Source organism: Puma concolor, chromosome C1 (genome assembly GCF_028749965.1).
Source record: "Puma concolor isolate L17-30 chromosome C1, mPumCon1.1.hap2, whole genome shotgun sequence".
NCBI lineage: Eukaryota > Metazoa > Chordata > Mammalia > Carnivora > Felidae > Puma > Puma concolor.
The window spans coordinates 44,672,510-44,692,983 of NC_141674.1; the positions used below are offsets into that span (position 1 = coordinate 44,672,510).

Below are 20,474 nucleotides of genomic sequence, written 5' to 3' on the forward strand. Positions count from 1 at the left end.
AAAGACGAAATCACGTAAAGAAAAAGAATAGAAGACAGACGTTTGTAATGGAATTAATCCGAAGTAAATCACCGCAAGAACAAAAGGAAGTCTGATTGATACAATCCAGTCTCAGATTCAGATGGATTTATGCTTTGGAGAGCAAAAACGGATCATCACTTTTATCCTCCAGGGAGAAAGACTGGTGCTGCAGAAACAATTAGGAGGAAAGCCTAGTTTTGTTTTCTCGATTGAAGATTCAAGGGCAGGACTCATTGGCCTAATGGTCACATTTTTTGCAGAGCCAATTTCTCTCTGTCTCTTAAAAGAAAAGTGGGGAGGGGAGGTTTAAGAGGAAACATTTCTGAATCCCTCCCTCCACTATGCTACGTCTTCACATAATCACAGATGCAAAGAATAAAAAACACAGACACAGGCATAGGGGCCAGAAATCAAGCCAATGGAGCAAATGGAGAGCAACAGCCTGACAGAATGACAACGGTAATATCAACTCAACTGTGAACTTACTTGAGAGCCCGCGGACGCCTCATGGAAAGCTTTGAAAAACATTTTATTTGTTTAGAAACCATTTTGGTAATCACATTGCTTCTTCTTTCCCTCCCACCCCAACTGGTTTTGGACAAGTCCCTAGAAATCCATCTGTGACTGGAGAATTAAGACCAGCTCACTACTCCTGTTAGCTCCTCTCCCCTGAAGATGGTGTTCACAGGCTTCTGAAATATTCCCACCCATCCTGTCACACTCGCCATAAATACAGTAAAACCTACCATTGATATAGCACTTCGTTTTCAAAGTACTTTACATTATAAGGTGGGTGGCCAGAGGCACCATTTCCGTTATGGGGGGGAAATACGCATAAAATACATCAGCTGGGTGTCAAACAGAATTCACCGAGGCAATGGCTTCTGTGCTTACGTCCTCCACCGCTCCCTTCCCTTTCTACCACCTGTAGTCCTGCCTCTAGAGGTTGGTGGACTACTTACTACGCCATAGCCTGACCCCATCTGGAGGGAGACTGCACTAATTTTGCGTTTATCCTCTGTTTGGGTTGGTACACGGGAGGAAGGAGGACAGCGAGAAGGCCCTTACATTAAGTATCGCAGAAGAGCTCCGTGAGGGTATTTCAGAGCAATGGTATTCGAACTGTCCTAAGCGGCTCCCAATGACTGATGTTATATACTCTGCATCCAGGTAAGGTGAGGTCTGAAAAATGGTCCTGCTGTTTAAGCTGACTGAAAACCAGTGCCTTAGAGTAAACCTTAGCTTCCTTGGAATTCCTGGAATTGAGCCATGGTCTTCTTCTAGGTCTTCCCTAAAGGGCCTATTTGACCTCCTTGTTCACTCTGGGCTGAGCAAAGCTCCTTAGGTTGTCTGGTCTAACGGTGAACTTCGGGTCAGGCAATGTTGAAGGAGCTAAGTACTGTAACTGGATTAGCATCTTTCTTCAAGGACTTGGGGGGCACCTGGGTGGCTCAGTCGGTTAAGTGACTTCAGCTCAGGTCATGATCTCGTGGTTTGTGGGTTCGAGCCCCACATCGGGCTCCGAGCTGACACTGTAGAGCCTGTTTGGGATTCTCTCTCTCTCTCTTTCTCTCTCTCTGCCCCTTCCCCACTTGCACTCTTTCTCTCAAAATAAATAAACTCAAAAACAATTTTTTTAAATAAAAACAATAAAAACAAAAGGACTTGCTCAAGGTGGAACAGCAAAGCCAACGTCGAAATCTGAAGCAGCAACTCCTAGAATTTGCATTTAATTCATTGAGACACATTGCCTCCAGCCAATGTCTATAAGGAGCCAATCAGATCTGAAAACAACATTTTTCAAAGTTTTCCATGTGGTGTCAGCTGTTTGAAACAGCAAACTTGGGAAGAAGTGCTATATTTGCTAGGACTTAATAACAGATTGAATAATAATCAGACTTACAGTATACATCATTTATTTCCCTAAGACTTAAAACTTAGGGGGATATCTGAAATTTGAGGACAGTCCTAAATACCACGGTTTAGTTTAGCACGTGTGGAACTGTGAACCAGAAAATATGTTGCAGAAACACAATCAGGAAGAAGAAATCCAGAAGAACAGGAGCAAAGATTAGGAGTAATGGAGACCAATGAAGAAACCATCTTGGCTGCTGCTGCTTCCTAGACGGACGGCACTATTTGGTTTGGCCGCCAACCGCAGGTTTGGATCATGGAAACAGCTTGTTAGGAAAGAGACAAAGCCAAGTGCGGCTCAAAACGTCTGTGGGTCTAGACTAGAGTCTCAAGACTCAGGTTAGTCTCAGTTCAGTGAAACTGAACAGAGTCTTGAGCGAAGACTCTGAAAAAGGAGTGCTCTAGAGAGAAAAGCCTGAAGCAGACCAGAGCAGACCCAAATTCCTAGCCTATCCTGACTTCTGGGGTACGAGGAGGCAAGGACAGTGTGCCTTCTACCCTGGCATTTATCAGAAAGGCAGACTGCGGGAGGTGCATTCTCTAAGGCAGAATTACCAGACTCCAACCCTGGGCTCTCTTTCTTGTTAAGTGCAATTTAAGACACTTGGTAGAAACAGAAAGTAGACGTAACGTTTAAGAAATGAGACCGACCTTATCCTGATAAAACAAGGCACTGTCTAGGGTTTTCTCCAGAACGGTGGCCACGGCAACTCGTACTTCTCGCACGCTGCACTCCAGCAAGAAAATCCTAAAACACACGGAGAAAAGGTGCGTGCTGAGAAGGCAGAAGGAACTTCTAGAACTTCACCTTCCCAACGCCCGGCCCACCTACCGTCCGAGAAACAAAATCCCTCCAAGCTCTCGGGTCAAGGCTCCTGAGAGCTTTGGGACACTGTCTCAGGCCACTGTGCAGGGGGAAGGAGGCCAAATAGGAAAACCAGACCCCTGGGCGCTGAAAGTAGATTCTCCCCCTTCTTCCCCCCTTCTCCTGGAATGAGTATTTGTATAAATGTAACGGCATAACGAGATAAATGGACATAAAGAGATACGAAAGCAAAGGACCTAAAATTTTATAAATTCCGTTGGCTAAGGGGTTCTCCCTGGGGCATCCCTTGAATTTCTCAGAGTACCGTAATAAAGTTCACAGTCAAGACCGCCCCTCCTCCTCCACCAGTACGTCAGGATTTCTATCTCCTTCCTTTCCTCTCTTCTCCCCAAGCCTTATGACCCAACCCCTAAACAAGCGGTGGTGCTTCCCTCCTTTCTCCCTCCGTGATGGGGATGGAGGTGATGACCGCAGCAGTCAAGGTCTGTTACACGCCTCCGCCGTCTCAGCACTCTTGGTGGTACGGTCAGCTACTGCACCGTGCCCCGCAAGTGCACAACCTAATTCAATCCTTTACACGCGTGGAATGGTGGCACGGCGGCCTCAGAGGCAGGGGCGCTGCTCTCGGGGCTGAGGGGGGTGGGAATGCCCTGGAGTGTGCTTCTCCAGCCACGCTTTGTGTTCTGCTTCATACACGCACTCCCGTGTGACAACTCATTCTGTAATCAGCAAAGTGAAAACCCGTCTATCTTTTCTAACATTTCTTTTTATATTTATTTATTTATTTATTTATTTATTTATTTATTTATTTATTTATTTATTTATTTTTTAACGTTTATTTATTTTTGGGACAGAGAGAGACAGAGCATGAACGGGGGAGGGTCAGAGAGAGGGAGACACAGAATCCAAAGCAGGCTCCAGGCTCCGAGCTGTCAGCCCAGAGCCCGACGTGGGGCTCGAACTCACGGACCGCGAGATCGTGACCTGAGCCGAAGTCGGTCGCCCAACCGACTGAGCCACCCAGGCGCCCCTATTTTTTAACATTTATTTATTTTTTTTGAGAAGAGACAGAGCATGAGCGGGGGAGGAGAGAAAAAGGGAGACACAGAATCGGAAACAGGCTCCAGGCTCTGAGCGGTCAGCCCAGAGCCCGACGCAGGCTCGAACTCACGGACCGTGAGATCATGACCTGAGCCGAAGTCGGATGCTCAACGGACTGAGCCACCCAGGCGCCCCGTCTTTTCTAATATTTCTTCACAGAAAGTCCGCATTATTCCACATGAGAGGTTTAAATACAGCCGAATGTTGATGACCACGTCCTCCAGGTGCCAGCAGAACGCTGCTCTGGTCCCTGTTTGCGTGCAGCAATGGTATTTCCTTCCTCCCCTTTCAGGGGTGGAGAGCCTGCCTTCTTTCCCCAGAGAGAGATCAGAGCGGAGCTCTCTGTGGTCACTCTGCTGCTTATTCCCCGTAACTGCTAGTGCTGCCCAGGAGCTACCTAATGTGCACCAGACTGAAAAGGCTGTGTTCCAAATGCACTAAGACTTTAAGTGGCAGCCACAAGAAAGTTAGAGATAACAAGTGTGCCTATAATGTTCAGCTCTAGAGGCTTTGTCAGATTCGGGTATAATTCTTCTGGAAAGCCTGTCTCCAGGGGTCACTCCACATTTCCTATCGTAGACACCAGGAGGCACTATGAGAATGCAGACGAATCCAGAATGTGGGGACTTCTATAGGGCAAATGGCCAGTGTGCCCCTCAAAAAGATGGCATGACAAAAAAGGAGGTGGTGGGGGGAAAAGAACAATTATAGATTAAAAGAGTCTTAACAGATGTATAAACTAAATGCAGTGTGTGGAGCTTGTGTGGATCCTGATTTGTATAAACTCAGTGGAAGAGTAAACTTTTTGAGATGCCTGTGGAAATCTGAATATGGACTGGATTTAGGAGGATATAAAAGAAGTATTTTTGAGGGCGTCTGGGTGGCTCAGTTGGTTAAGCGTCCGACTTCGGCTCAGGTCATGATCTCATGGTCCGTGAGTTCAAGCCCCGCGTCGGGCTCTGTGCCGGCAGCTCGGAGCCTGGAGCCTGCTTCAGATTCTGTGTCTCCCTCTCTCTCTGCCCCTCCCCTGCTCGTGCTCTGTCTCTCTCTGTCTCTCAGTAATAAATGTTTAAAAAAAAGAAAAGTATTTTTGTTTAGTGTGATAATGGTAAAGTGCTTATTTTTTTTTTAAAAAACTACCTTTTAGAGACCCATGCTGAAAAATTTATAATGAAATTATATGATGTCTGAGACTGACTTTAAAATACTTGCGGGAAAAAAGGAGGCCTGTGAGTGAGTGGTGGGCGCCGGGGGGGGTGGGGGGGTGGGCAACAGGGTGGGCAACGAGATGGGCAAAGTGCTGGGAACCGGGCCCGGGAAGCGGCACAGGACAGGGCTCTCATTGTGGCTACTTTCTGTATGTTTAAGTGCTTCTACAACAAAACCTTTTTAGAAGATGTAAAATATTCTTCGTTTAGTAGTTTTAATTTGGATCAATTTTTAATAGAGCTCGATTTTCTAGCAATGTTTACCACAGCTTCAGATTTTTACTATTATAGTGACATTTGACCATTGCCTAAAAAACAAAGCACAGCACTGAGAAGCTCTGACCTAAGAGACGGCAGCCCTTCACACGGACAGTTATTTTAGTTATAACAGTGGCAACCCAGGTTATCTTAAGAATTCTAAAGAAGTAATTATAAAATTACAAAATGTAAATTCAGCAACCGACAGTGACAAATTGACAGCGATAAAGAGACAAAAATATAATAAACTCTCTCAGGAAGAATTCAGATCAGGTAATTCATTGGGCTTCTTGACCGTGAGGAACACTAACAAACCACACATCCTCCCAGAGGAGTCACCAAGTTCCTCCGGAGATATTTCAGAGCAAGCCTGGTTGGATATAAGGGAATAAACTAAATATTTGCAATGTTCCTACCAAATATGTGATGATTCTAGGATATTCAGCTTCTTACTATTGGGAAGAGACTTTGGAATTACACTGGACAAACGGGAAAGTTCATCTCAGTGCAAACTCCACAGGGCCAGGCACACATAACACTTCACATGAATGGTTACTTGCTCTCTCTCCACGTGTTATGTGCGCACGTGCATACACGCATGCACGCACCCACAAACAGCGGAGTGCTTACTATGTGCCAGGCTCTTTGTGTACGGTAGGGAACCAAACACGCTTAACATCTGCCCTCAAGAAGCCAGAGTTTAGCGAGGAGACAGGTACAACAGCAGAGCAGACCAATCGTATACTGGCTTTAGACAGGGTCATCCGAAGGGAATGGCTTCTCTGACATCTCAAGGGTAAGATGCAGGACTGGATGGGGGAACATCCCAGATAGAGGCAATAAAGGTGCAAGGGTCTTTAGGCAGGAAAGTAAGCTGAGCATGTCGAAGGAATCAACAAACCCGTGTGAGGAAACTGAAGTGAGACCATATGCAAGGCCTTGCGGGTTACGTAAAGGCTGTGGATTTTATTAGGAGTCTGACAGGGATCCACTGAAGAATTTTCAAGCAGAGAAGTAATGTGATCCAGTTTGTTTCAAAAAACCACTTTTGTTGCTGTATGAGGTAGATTAGAGAAAGAAGTGGAGACATCAAGTAGGCAAATGAGTGTCTGGAGCTCAGACCTAGAGATGAAAGGAATATGGGATCAAGAGTTTCGGTCACAGCTAATATGCCACCAGACTGTGAGCTCCCTGTGAAACGAGCTTGTATTTCTGAATTCTCTGTTGTCTGTTCGAGCTGAGAGATACCAGAGCATATCCGCATGCTGACAGAAGTACTCTGTAGAAAATTCTAGAAGGTAAAGATGCAGGAGTAAGAGCCGATAAAGGGTTTGCTCATGTAAACATTCATTTTGAGAGGAGACAGGACACTCCCCCACAGTAACAGGAGAAAAGATGATGAGAACAGGCTCCGACGTGCTGGGGATAGAGGCCTGCTCATTTGTGACTCGTATATTCTCAGTGAAGTCCGAGGCAAGGTCCTTAGCTGGAGGTGGGGTGTGCTAGCATGGCAGGCACGAGGGGTGAGGAGATGAAGGAGGGGCCCACTGGGGACAAGGGACACTGAGATCACAGAGCCTGTGCATAAGTACTGTATTCCCCAAGGACAAGAGAAACTGGCCCAAGGATGACTGGGAGTACAGGCTAAACATCCAGAGTGACTGGAGCATATAGACTTTTCACCAGAAAAAGCTAATTATTTTTTATTACAGGTATGTAGGTAAATGTACTACCATAGGTATTATACTAGTAGTAAGTTTTTAAAAAATAGTAGAATCCAAACGTAGCTAGATGTCTAATACTGTGGTAAAGCTATGCAGTAACCGGGCATTGCTGACCTCTCCACCTTGCCACCAGACTGTGAGTCCCTGAGGGAGGGGACGCATATTCTGGAATCTCCTGAGCCACAGCAGGAGTTCAGGCCACGCTTGCCTGTGACCGTGTGGATATGTGCACACATGCTTTCCTTGCGCTCATGGAACACTCGTCTGAGTCTAGTCCATCAGAGACGGTTTTACGAAAGAATGATTTTAGAGTGACCTGAACAGTTCCTCATGCTTCTAGGGAAAAAAGTCCAAAACTGAGTCCAATCGGAAAAGCAATTTCAAGTAGAAATAAAAATAGTCACAAGACATTGCAGCTCTAAATCACTAGAAGAGACACAGATTTCTTTTAATTAATTAAAAGATCTTGACACTTACTTTATTAATTCTCGTCCTTCAGAACTAATAAAATATTCAACGAGCCACTGACAAGCATCAAAACTTTTGGAAAGTAATGCTTCAATAGTGGCAATCCATTCTTCAGTATCAACCCTTTAAAAAAAAAGCAAAGACAGAGATGTAAGGAGTACGACCCCCGCAAATAACCCCACGGAGTGTCACCCTGGTTTTAGTTAACCTATTTTTGGGGGAGGTTGGGTAGAGGGTAAGTTGAATACCCAATGACCGCTGACTAACATGGCTTCATGCACCCCAGAAGCCAGTGCTTTGCATTTTTTGGTATTTGTGATGTGATTCACCTATCCCTGTCCCTCCTCCCCACAAAAATGTGTAAAGAAGCTTAAGTCTTAGAGTTTAACTTTTATCTTTTGCATCTTCTTCAAACAGTTTTAATTGGGAAAAACATCTGCCCTACAGCATTTTGTTTTGCTTCACTGATCGACATTCACAAAATGCCCACCTTCAAAATAGGTTATTACATCAACATTTTTATACTTCATTGCTATAATTATTAATATCCTGCTTTATGGAAGAAAAACATTTGGGCAGACAATGAGGTATAATGACTAAATTGCCCATGACCTCACGTAACACCCCTCCACTCTCTCCAGTCCCAAAATGGTAAATATAAACAAAATGGAGGGGCGCCTGGGTGGCGCAGTCGGTTGAGCGTCCGACTTCAGCCAGGTCACGATCTCGCGGTCCGTGAGTTCGAGCCCCGCGTCAGGCTCTGGGCTGATGGCTCGGGGCCTGGAGCCTGTTTCCGATTCTGTGTCTCCCTCTCTCTCTGCCCCTCCCCCGTTCATGCTCTGTCTCTCTCTCTCCCAAAAAAAATAAATAAACGTTGAAAAAAAATTAAAAAAAAAAAAATAAACAAAATGGAAACAGTCTCCGACGTACCAACAGCTCAAGCCAACTTCACAAACAAAAGGAATGCAATTCCTTAGTCCTATGCCAGACATTAAAAGAAAGGAACATAGTAGTCCTTCTTTTCCAATTGAAGAATAAAGATCAGTATCATTTAATATATCTTAATTACACATGAAAATGAAGTTGCCATTATATCTGTTTCTTCTCCAGTGTTTTTTGATTGCAGAGTCTTTCTAAAAAACCTGCCCATACGTGGGAGAAGTGCACGGGACCGGCGAGAGAGAACAGACAGAACTGTCCCGGTCTTCCGACTGTAGCTGCCTTCCTCGCCCGAGTCCCTCCCTGCTCCGGGTACCTCCTCCGGCCAGCGGGTAACTTACTCTTCGCCTCTCACCCATTTATTCACAGACAGCTCTTCACCCAGCACCTACCATGTGTCGGGCACCTTCCAGGTGCTAAAGATAAAAACCAACGGTGGACAATATGCCGGTCCAAATCTAGCGTGCCTCTGTGCATACTGCCCCCTGTTCAAAAACCCTTCATGGTTTCCCAGTGAACAAAGGCCCAGCTCCCCTCTGTGGCACTCACGACACTTGACGGGCTCCTTCAAAGCCCACAGGTGACCTCACTTCCAGTGAGTCCTTACATGTATGAGCACAACACTAGTCATTCATAGCTCTTCAGGCAAGTCTTATCCGTTACTCAGGTTTTCCCCTTTCACCTAGATTATTCCCTCTGTTTGTTTTTGCCTTTCAAAATTCTCTGAGAACGCCAATGTCTTTAACACCTACCCAATCCCCATATTTGGATAGGACTTTGTCCAGTTCCCAAAGACGTACAGCATTTATGCCTTGCTTCTTCTGATTTATCCTTCCTATGAGATTAGAAATTCCTTAAAGATAGGAACCATGTCTTAGTTAACTGAATATATTAGGTAGGTGCCTTCACAATGCTTTGAATTTATAAATTCAGTTTTAATTGAATTAACGAGTGCCTTCTGTCACAACAGACTATCAAAATATATCATTTCTTACCTGAGTTTTTTCTTTGTCCGTAGATAAGTTTGAAAAAGGAACTGAATTGCAAGCTGTAAGCTCACCTTTGCCATGCAAGGATAATATGGATGCTTTAATTTAGTCTGAGAGAGAGTGAAAAAACACAGCATTTTTCAAAGGTGTTTTATAGATTATTACATGTTATGAACTGAATGACTTATAATAAAGTTAAACGCTAATAAGAAAAATCTAGCCAGCTTATTATAGAAAAAACGTTCCATTTAAATTTTTAAAAAGGTTAAGAAAAGACATCCTCTTCATTTTTTTATGAAGCCCTCTCAAAATAGAGCCTTTAGACCACAGGATGTTAAACACTGTCAACAGACTAAGAAAGTTTCTCCCTTATTGGCAAATCATAACCATGGTACTCAAGAAAAAGAAGTACTTGGAAGTTCGTCTGGAGTCTGAAGATGTCTGATGACAAATTGGGACAAATTAATCTCCACCAAGCCCAATATTCACTGACCTCGCCTCATGGCTATTCTCTGATATTCTTCATAAAATTAAAAAGCGCTTTAAAAAGCCAGTATGTGGACACCCGCACCCATTCACAATCCGCATTATATGTTCTGAGCGCTGCCAGTATTTTAATATCACCCAGTAAGTGACATCATTTGCGGGAATGTTCTGGGCATCCAATCTGAATGCTAACAACCGAGGGCTGTCACTGAACGCTTGAGCTGACAGATTTCACTCTGCTTTCTTAGTCCTTTACTAACAAGCCAACTAGTACTTACAGCATTCAGTGACGCTAAAGACAAAACAAAACTGAAATAATCACTACTGTATACATCTCTATTCTTCATAAACTTGAGGTTTTCATCTCTCACCATCTACAAAAGAAAATCAGTAATTATTTTTAAGAAACAGGGCAAAATATTCAGCACGTGGAAGATTTTTAATGACACATTAGGTAGAAAGGGTTTTACATTAAGTTAGAAAAGGTTCACAAAAACCCTTCTCTAGAGCTTTGAAATTTTAAAAAGGGAGAGAGGAAAATCTTCCTTTAAATATAAGAAGCTGTAAGAAGGTGAATACTTCTTCATCAAACCAAATACTTCTGGGAAATTTAGGAAAACCACCATATGAGGGACAAGTGAAGTCAAACCAGTTATTTTGGGTTGGAAGGGACAAACAGAGCTCTCCCAAGCACAACCAAATTCACGTTTTCCTTGTATCAGATGGCTCAAATCTTTCTCTCCTCATGAAACACTCCACAATTTTCTTAAATTCTCTGGTTCTGGCTAACTCAGCTTTGGATTACTTATGTATAAAGCCTGGACTGGGTAGTTGGACAGTTCCGAATTTAAATCCTGGTTCTGTGAACTGGTAGGTCATTTCTCCTTTCTGTTTTTAAAGTTTATTTTGAGAGAGAGACAGAGAGTGAGCGAGTGTGAGAGAGCACATGCGCGTGAGCCAGGACAGGGACAGAGAAAGAGGAAGAGAGAGAATCCCAAGCAGGCTCCGTGCTGTCAGCGCAGAGCCCGACATGGGGTTCAATCTCACGAGCTGTGAGATCATGACCTGAGCTGAAATCAAGAGTCAGACGCTCAACTGAGTGAGCCACCCAGGTGCCTCACATTTCTGACCTCAGTTTTTCCATCTGAAAAATGGGAATAAAACCTACTACTTCACAAGAGTTTTTAAGAATTAAGGATTTGTTTAAAGCACGTGGCACAGAGCAGATATTCAATAATTGGTGGTTATCACTGTCATACTAGTTTTACCCAAAGATATTGAACCCTAACTTATTTTCCTCTCCAGACGGTAAGTTAGTTTCAGCAGCGTTTGTCTCTACCGGCCACTCCCTCCCACTTGTGTATCCGTGGCAACCCCCAGCCACATAGCAGGCCAGTGACAGTGCCGGCCTCCTTGAGTCTGTGGACACCTCTGTGACCTGTTATAAAAGACTCGTGAGATGAGGTGGGTCGGAGGAGGCACGCAAGGTCCAACCAAGTCCACAAGGAGGCCGGCAGGAGTACTTCCGGACCTACGGGGCAGATTTGGACTTTTATGTGATTTTTCTCCCTTAGAATTTCTTACATGGGTCTTACCTGGTATATTCGAGCAGGCATTTTCTCCACAAATAGCCCTTTCTTCTCACCTTTCTTAACCAGCTTGGTTAGAATAGAGAGCCGGTCATTGTTAGGCCTATGGGGCCGAGGGGAGGACTGAGGTGAAATTTCCGGTGAGGACGGCGCTGACCTAAGGACAGAATCAGAAAACCGGGTGGTGTAAAGTGGCTGCCGTTTTAGCACTTACCACAACCTGACACACGTACACAGGGTACGAGGCTTAACAATAAACTGCGTACTTTACCGATCCAATATATTTAAACGCAAATTTGTAAACAAGACGACCTTAAAAAAAAACCCACAGTGCTGGCAAAGTGCCACACTTTGACTATAAAGTGTATTCGATAAATGCTGAGATTGGAAAAAAATCTCGATTCTAGAACGAAATAGTTTACATGCATTTTTTTTTTTTAAATATTTTGAATGTTTGTTTATTTTTGAAAGCGGAGAGAGAGGGGGACAGAGGATCTGAAATAGGCTCTGTGCTGTCAGCAGAGAGCCTGATGCAGGGCTCGAACTCATGAACCGTGAGATCATGACCTGAGGCAGAGGTGGACACTCAGCTGACTGATCCACCCAGGTGCCCCTACGTGCATGTTCTAAATACGAAATAACTTCTGCCAAGGAAATAATAAAAAGGTGGCCATAAGAAAAGGGGTAATGAGATTTACTCACTTTCTTTTTAGAATTTCTCTCTAGTTTGTTTAACAAGTTACCTGTAAATCCTAAACACTATACTCAAGATTACAATGACCACCTACTGAAATCACACAGCAAACTATGTGAAAGAGAAACTCACAGAGAGAGATCCTCAGCTTCCTGCCGTACCACACTGACTCGACTCTTCTTTGGTAATACTGGGGAGTTTTGATCAGAGACCCTTTGGTAGAAGAGCATATAGGCATTCCAGTATCTTCGGCGAACATCTGTATACGGGTTTGCTTTATAACAAGACATGAAGGAAGAAGCCTTTGTAAATAGAATAAAGAAGGTTTCTTGTCTTGACAATCTAAAAGAAAGGCTCATAAATCCAGCAAATGTTTACAAAACTTAAATGCAAAGTGTAACTAAAGTGTGTGTCCTTGTACCATACTGCTTGGAAGGTGACACAGAAGACCCGTAAGGAAGCTGTACAAAGATGCGGTAAAGAAGATAAACATTCCTAGGCGAGTCTAGATTTAAACAAAAGGCAAGGAACACTTAAAAAGAAGTTCTGTGGCACAGGACGGGATTATAAGTGCCTCACTTAGCCATTTTTGCATAGAACAACCAAATCCAGGTAAGTTTTGGCAACTGTACTGGATTTAACCATTAAAGGTTACTATTATTAGACACAGGACTACCATGGCACGGCATCAAAATCTGACACAGAAATTTTTCATTTTAATTCTTAATTGAAGCATAGTTGACATGTTAGTTGTAGGTAGCCAACACAGTGTTTTGACAATTATACACGCTACGAAATGCTCACCAAGATAAATATATCACCATCTGTTGCCATACAGCTTTATGACGATATTATTGACTCGATTTCCTAGGCTTACTTTCCATCCTTGTGACTTACTTATATTCTAATTAGAAGTCTGTACCTCTTACTTCCTTCACCTGTTTCTCTTATTTCCTTCTGACCCAAATACAGGTAGAAAATTTTAAATGCCCCTAAAATATTGCAAAATCAGGTTTCAGAAATGCTAAGATCTCTACAAAATGTCCCCCACCCACCCCCCCCCGCCCATGGCAAATTCTGATTGGATTCTGTGATGTCCTTTTCCTCATAGTTTTTCTTCTGGGGGGGCAGTGGCTGTGGAGAGAAGGACTGCCACGCTACATAATAAATACGGTTTCAAAAACAGGCATTCGAGGGGTCTTGTCTAATTCATCGTGCCTCTCTGAAAGTAAAAAGGAAATGTGAGAAGTTTAGCAGACAACTACTTCCTCTGAAACAATTTTTAAGGCTGAAATTCTGTGTTCGTTAGTTTCTCTCTGATATTCGTTTCTTCCTCTTCCTCCATCACCTGTCTAATTCACCTGCAAGGAATTATTTTAAAAAACATTCTGTAAGCAGCTTAAACATTTCCACTCTGCCTATCTATGAGTTTGTGGATCTATACAGCCTGAAAAGTGGTATGTAAAAAGAATAAAATTACATTTTTATGTAAAGAATACTGCTTCCAATTTGATAGAAAACCGTAAGTTAAAAAACAAACAAACTAATGTGAAACATCCACTTGTAAATACTTACTTTGATCATAAACTTTTGGTCTATATTCTCCTCCAAAGCATTCGTACTCCAGGGTCTCATCATTTAGGTCAAATTCTTCTATGACTGTGTCATTAAACTTGTACCATTTTCCTTTTCCACACCCCCTGAAGCCCACAGGGAAACAAATGTTATAAGATGGAAACCCAACATCCCCCTCCCCAGCCTTTATCTCTGTGTATTGTCTACAAATAGAGCAGATGACTCTATTTGGGTATTTTCAAATGGACAACCCTTAAATTTCTAAAACAACTTTTCAAACCAAAGAGGTAAAAACTGTTATACTAAGTTTTAAAAATCCAATATGAAATATGACCAAAGAGCAATGCAAAAGCTTCTTTGCGCTACACTCATAAGCATGGATGATAAAGTAGGGCAGGGAGAGCAGAGGAGAGACACAGGAGGGCAGGGGGAGTGGAGGAGGGATAGAGGAGGGCAGGGGGAGTGGAGGAGAGAGACAGGAAGCGGGTGTGGAGGCAGGACTACTGGAAGGCAGGGGGAGGGACCGCGTGAGACCCCTACCGTCGGTCCTTAATGAAGGAATAGTAGTGACCCGCATGTGCCTGCCCACTGTGGACAATGACACCGACAAGTTCATAGTTTTCAGTGAGGGCAACTTTTTTTCGTGGGGATCCTCCACCTCCCTGGTCCATACTTCGCCCGTTTTCACCAACTTCAGAAGACGAATCCTGGCGAGCCATTCCTGAAACTGTGTAGGGCTCCATGTTTAGCATCCAGGGAAACTATTTAAAAGCAAAAGGACAACATTAGTGTTGATGAGTAACATCCACGGCAATACCCAATTAAGTCAGATTCAAAAAAGAGGGATGTTTTCCTAGTTCTAGCTAGGATTACCTCCCCTCTATCACCAGATAGGAGGGTTGTTTACGGATCTGCCTGTCCGTGGGCAGCAGGTGCTTAAGACAAGGGGCTGTGTATCCCTCAGAATGCTGAGACCATAGCCTTTCACAGTGGGGATGAAAGTTAAAAATATAAAAAGTAAACAGCGGAAAAGAAAGTGAGGTAACGGTTGTAAGACATTTCAGGGAAAAAAAAAATAAGTTACCCTTATCTGTTCGTCATATTTAATGGAGCGTCCACTCTCCCAGTCAAATCCAAATCTCATTAGGTGAATTACCAAGACACTAGGTAAAGACTTAATGCAGGTCCTTTTCACAGTTATTCTCTAAAGAAAAGCAAAACCCAATTACCTCCATGGAGGAAAGAAAACAGCAAAGTCATACAAAGGTCACAGATTTTCACAGGCTTTTCCCGCCCATTTGAAAACAGGGAAAGACACAATTTAATGGAAGCAACAATTGGAGCTTAATACCGTTCCTACATAAAACATAAAGACAAACTAAATGAGTAACACATTGATCTTGTTTTTCAAAAAAGGCAAGTGTAATACCTTTTCTTTACACTTTTCGCAGTAATATGCATTACTTCCTTCTAGAACTTCTCCTCTAACAAACTGGTCCAAAGAAATTTCCAAGCTCTGACAAGAAGTAACTCCAAGATTGAGGGCCATGAAAGCTTCCTCACGCTCATATCTGATTAGCAAATCACAGAAAAAACATAATCAACCATGGAATTTAAATAATTTAACATCTTGACACTACCACAGTAGCAGAGACTGAACACAGGTCTACATTCATGATCAGTGAAATTAACACGTGCCATTCCTCATCCTTTTAAAGGTACACTGCCAAATACAAATACCAGTTTTTGGCAATTCAAAATCACTTAACAATTAGGAATTTCAACGAAGAAATTTTAGAAATGGAAACCAAAGAAACTTAACTCAATAAACCTTCATAGGTCCACGGAAACAGATCTGCAAGTCTGTCAACAAATGCAAGATTCACAACACACTAGAAGCACTATTTAAAAAGGACGACGACTGGGGCGCCTGGGCGGCTCAGTCGGTTAAGTGTCTGACTCGACTTCAGCTCAGGTCATGATCTCATGGTTTGTGGGATCGAGCCCCCATCAGGCTCTGTACTGGCAGCGTGGAGACTCCTTGGGATTCTCTCTGTCCCTCTCCCACTCACACATACACTCTCTTCGTCTCTCTTTCACAAGAAACTTAAAAAAAAATACTGTTAAAAAACTAAAAAATAAAAATAGAAAGGACAACGATCACGTACATTACGACTGTAGCCAATTAGCAATTTCCATGTTTTTACCTTAATATTGAATCCTTTTTCTACTATAAAAATATTGCTTCCAAATTTGATTTCTGGATCAGGATAACCCTGAGAATACGTATTTTCCTGTCTGAGGATTTGTGACTTCCTATGGAAATCCACATACTTACAAATGAAACTTAAAGCATTCTTAAAGCTTTGCCTTAAATACATGAGTAGGAAATCTGCTTGCATCATGATTTACTTAATACTAAGCATGGCGATGCTCACGAGCCTGAATATTATAGAACTTGGCTGAATAAAAATATATCAATAAATTGTTACAGTAGCTTATGGAATAAAAATACTATTAAAAAAGATACTAGCTGGGGCGCCTGGGTGGCTCAGTCGGTTAAGTGTCTGACTCTTAATTTCAGTTCAGGTCATGATCTCCTGGTTCATGAGTTAGAGCCCCCACATCGGGGTCGGTACTGACAGCACAGAACCTGCTTGGGATTCTCTCTTCCTCTCTTTCTGCTCCTCCCCGGTTCTCTCTCTCTCTCTCTCTCTCTCTCTCTCTCTCTCTCTCTCTCCCTCCCTCCCTCCCTCCCTCCCTCCCTCAAAATACATAATCATTAAAAAGATTAACAGCTGAGATTTTCATATATTGTCATTTTAGCCAAGTGAAATACGGGGAAAATTAATGAATAACATGCTACCTGTTAAGAGAAAAAAAATAAAAACAATGATGACATTTTTTGACGTCCGTGGTAACTTCACTAACCTGTGAGGACAGTCTTTACAGATCTTCTGATCAGAATAGATGCCCTGGAAAGTATTCTTAAAAATCTGGTCTCTCCCCATTTTCTGTTGGAATCAAAAGTTAGAATTTTAGCTGATGCCCCTAGAATTTCTAGGTCACTTAGATAGAATTTTATTTAGACCTAAGCTAAAGCACAGATTTCAACTTAACAGCTAAAATAAAAAGAGGCATGATGGTAGTTTAAGTTGGGAATGAATAGGAGGCTTATAACCCATTGGCCCCACTGGCTATTAGAAGAGCCTGAACAGCCGGCAAAGGAAGAGGAGAGGGGCCAGTCACAGCTGGTGACAAGAAAAGCTTGTCATTTCCGTGACGATTCCAAACTCTTCTCCCCACGCCGCAACAACCAAGTTAGTAGCAACTCTTCACAATCTTTTCTTCCTTGTGGATAAAATGCTATCAATTCCTAAGTTATTTGAAAAAGGACATCCTGACTTGTGCCTACTAAGGAGAAGAGGGACAGCTAATGGCAGTGATGGAGGACGCCCTATAACTAGAAGGCAGCACCACTTAGGAAGTTTGTCACACGTTATGCTGGGTGGGGGCAGGAAGCTTTGGGCTCAAACATCACCACAAATAACTTTTTAATCTGGCCCCTCTGGCTGAGTTGGGCTGCTACACACAGGGATGTCAGGTCACTGGCGAGGGCAGCACTCCTGAGGTCAGGCAACCTCTGGAAGAGCACGTGGACACAAATGGTTACTGTGGAGTACAGATTAAGAATGACATACTTCTCCATCAAGTGTTGGAGGAATTAAGAAGAGAAGTCCATCATTCAGTGATCTGTGTCTGTTTTGATGTTCAAACCCAGAGGAAATGAATTACAGGTGGGGTGTTCCAGATGACCACTTTCTGATCTGTAGGTTTCACAGCCATCCCAAATCCTGCAACTCTGTTCTCGTACTACAGTTTGAGGGAAAGTGAGATGTTCTCTACCTTGAGATATTCGTCCATCTGATCAATAAGACTAGTGAAGAATTCATATGCATCCTGCTGCTCTCTCACATAAAGTTCTTTGTTCCACATCTTGAAAATCTGTGCAAGACAAGAATTAAATATATTGCTAAAGGAAAAGCAGCAATCTCTGAATACATTAGAACACGGATGTGAAAGAGCACTCAAATGCTTCTAAAAACCAAGTTCACTAATAGGACATTAGACACTTGTCCTGAAGTGAGATGAGCTTGGTTATCTATGCTTTTCCCTGGCTTCTGTTTAACCGAAACAAGTCTGGGAAACCATACCGGCTGGGACCTGAGGCCACAGAACAGTTTCTGTCTTAGAACTTTCCAAACTACAGGGGAAAATACAAGGTACTCCTCCTGTGAAACAGAGTAGAGCAATGTTAAAAAGTAATGTTCTTTACCTCTTGCACTGCTGGTGGGAATTTAAACTGGTGCAGCTACTCTGGAGAACAGTATGGAGGTTGCTCAAAAAATTAAAAATAGAACTACCCTATGACCCAGGAATTGCACTACTAGGTATTTGCCCAAATGATATAAAAATACAGATTCAAAGGGGCACATGCACCCCAATGTTCACAGCAGCAATATTAACAATAGCCAAACTATGGCAAGAGCCCAAAAGAGCACAGTGACTGATGCATGGATAAGTGTGTGTGTGTGTGTGTGTGTGTGTATACATTTATACAGCCATCAAAAAGAATGAAATCTTGTCATCTGCAATGACGTGGATGAAGCTAGAATGTACCATGCTAAGCAAAATAAGTCAATCAGAGAAAGACAAGTAGCGTATGATTTCACTCTTAGGTAAAATTTAAGAGGGCCGCCCGGGTGGCTCAGTCAGTTAAGCATCTGACTCTTGATTTTGGCTCAGGTCAGGATCTCACAGTTTGTGAGACAGGGCCCCGAATCGGTTCTGCGTGGAAAATGGAGCCTACTTAAGATTCTCTCTCTCTCTGCCCCTCCCCTGCTCATGCTGCTCCCTTTTTCTCTCTCTCAGAAAATAAACAAACAAATAAATAAAATTTAAGAAACAAAACAGATAAACATATGGGAAGGGGGTGGGGAGAGGAGAGAGGGAAACAAACCATATGAGACTCTTAAAGATAGAGAACAAACTGAGCATTGATGGAGGGAGGTGGGCGGGGGATGGGCTGGATGGGTGATGAGTACTAAGGAGGACACTTGCTGGGATGAGCACTGGGTGTTGAATGTAAGAGATAAACCACTGAATTCTATGCCTGAAACCAATATTGCGTTGTACGTTCACTAACTAAAATTTACGCTAAACAAAAAAGAATAAAAAAATATTTAGAACATTAATTTAAACAAATATCCAAAGAATCAGAATAAGAATCATGAGAAACATTCAAAATTGTTAAGATTAGCAAATCCCTAGAAATTATAAATGACTTTTCTTAATATTCTAATCATCTGAAATCAAATATCGATCTTAAGAAGAATGGTACAGCCCATTCTTCTATAGGTTCTTGGCAACGGGATTAGTCTGGAGTTGATAAAGACAGAAACAATTATCACTAGATCTAACTATCTAAAGTGACTGAGTGAAATACCTTCCAGAAGTTCTCAGGCACATAATACTGCAGCTTGCTTTCCATCAAATGCCCAAAGAGAGACTGCACCTGGTAGAATACGCTGTCGTCTGGATTGTCTGTGTCATCATCTACTGAAAGTAACGACTGGAAAGAAACGCAATGCATTAAGCTAGAAGTAGTTCACTGCTCCACAGGAAACACGGACATATGCACAGGTACTTCCCACCTTGCTTTCACAGCGCTACGTATGTCTGAGCGTGGCTACAACTCTCAGTATGTTTAGCCTCCATACTTCCTAGCTGGTGGAAACATGAACAAATCATTTCTTTGAGCCTGTTTGATTACGAAAAGCTAGAATGAGGAATACCGGTTATCTCTATGAGAGGTTAAACGTGCCATGATACACGGAGATATTCTCAACACTACTGACTGCGATATCACAAGCGTCTACTATACGTTGACCCTTGAGCGTGGGTTTGAACTGTGTGGGCCCACTTACACATGGATTTTTTTGTGATAAGTACAGTACAGTATTATAAATATATTTTCTCTTCTCTGGCTTACTCTACTGTAAGAATATGTAATACATATTGCACTATATTACGCATATATACATGTAATGTACAAAAATCTGTGTTAACTGTCCAGTCAACAGTAGAATATTAGTGGTTAATATCAGCGGGGAGTCAAAAGTTACGTGTGGATTTTTGACTGCATGAGGGGGGTGGTCAGCGCTCCTGACCCCTATATGTTGTTCAAGAGTCAACTGAACTCTTATAAAACACTGATGACAGACCCTAAATTTTTCTAAAATACTAAAAATATTAGTAATGTTACAGAACAGAATTTGACAGTAACTTAGTTCAAAAATCCCATTTGGTCAAGTCTAGCTGTCAAACAGGCAGCATATTCCCTCAGCAGATTTATAAAAACATGTGACTGTGGGGGCACCTGGGTGGCTCAGTTGAGCGTCTGACTGCAGCTCAGGTCATGATCTCACAGCTTGGGGGTTTGAGCCCCGCGTCGGGCTCTGGGCTGACAGCTCAGAGCCTGGAGCCTGCTTTGGATTCTGTGTCTCCGCCCCTCTTTCTACCCCTCCCCTGCTCATGCTCTCTCAAAAATACATAAACATTAAAAAAAAAAATTTAAAAAACCCCCAAACATGTGACTGTAAACAATGTGTTCAGATGCGCA

General features: G+C 42.8%; 1 protein-coding gene across 4 annotated transcripts in view; it reads right to left on the reverse strand.

The window, feature by feature from the left end:
- Nucleotides 1-20,474, reverse strand: part of USP24 (ubiquitin specific peptidase 24) — a 143,885-nt gene that overhangs the window by 21,130 nt on the left and 102,281 nt on the right. For 3 of the 4 annotated variants that reach the window (XM_086717077.1, XM_086717078.1, XM_086717076.1), the window contains 13 exons: nt 19,299-19,424; nt 17,699-17,797; nt 16,724-16,806; nt 15,222-15,363; nt 14,877-14,996; nt 14,333-14,553; nt 13,793-13,917; nt 12,350-12,491; nt 11,530-11,680; nt 10,213-10,308; nt 9,455-9,558; nt 7,530-7,643; nt 2,587-2,683 (listed from right to left, as the gene is read on the reverse strand). In XM_086717077.1, coding sequence (XP_086573203.1) covers nt 2,587-2,683; nt 7,530-7,643; nt 9,455-9,558; nt 10,213-10,308; nt 11,530-11,680; nt 12,350-12,491; nt 13,793-13,917; nt 14,333-14,553; nt 14,877-14,996; nt 15,222-15,363; nt 16,724-16,806; nt 17,699-17,797; nt 19,299-19,424 — 1,620 coding nt within the window. Of the gene's footprint in view, nt 1-2; nt 537-2,586; nt 2,684-7,529; nt 7,644-9,454; nt 9,559-10,212; nt 10,309-11,529; nt 11,681-12,349; nt 12,492-13,792; nt 13,918-14,332; nt 14,554-14,876; nt 14,997-15,221; nt 15,364-16,723; nt 16,807-17,698; nt 17,798-19,298; nt 19,425-20,474 lie in introns of those variants that run through there. The other variant, XM_086717079.1, reaches the window with a different exon arrangement.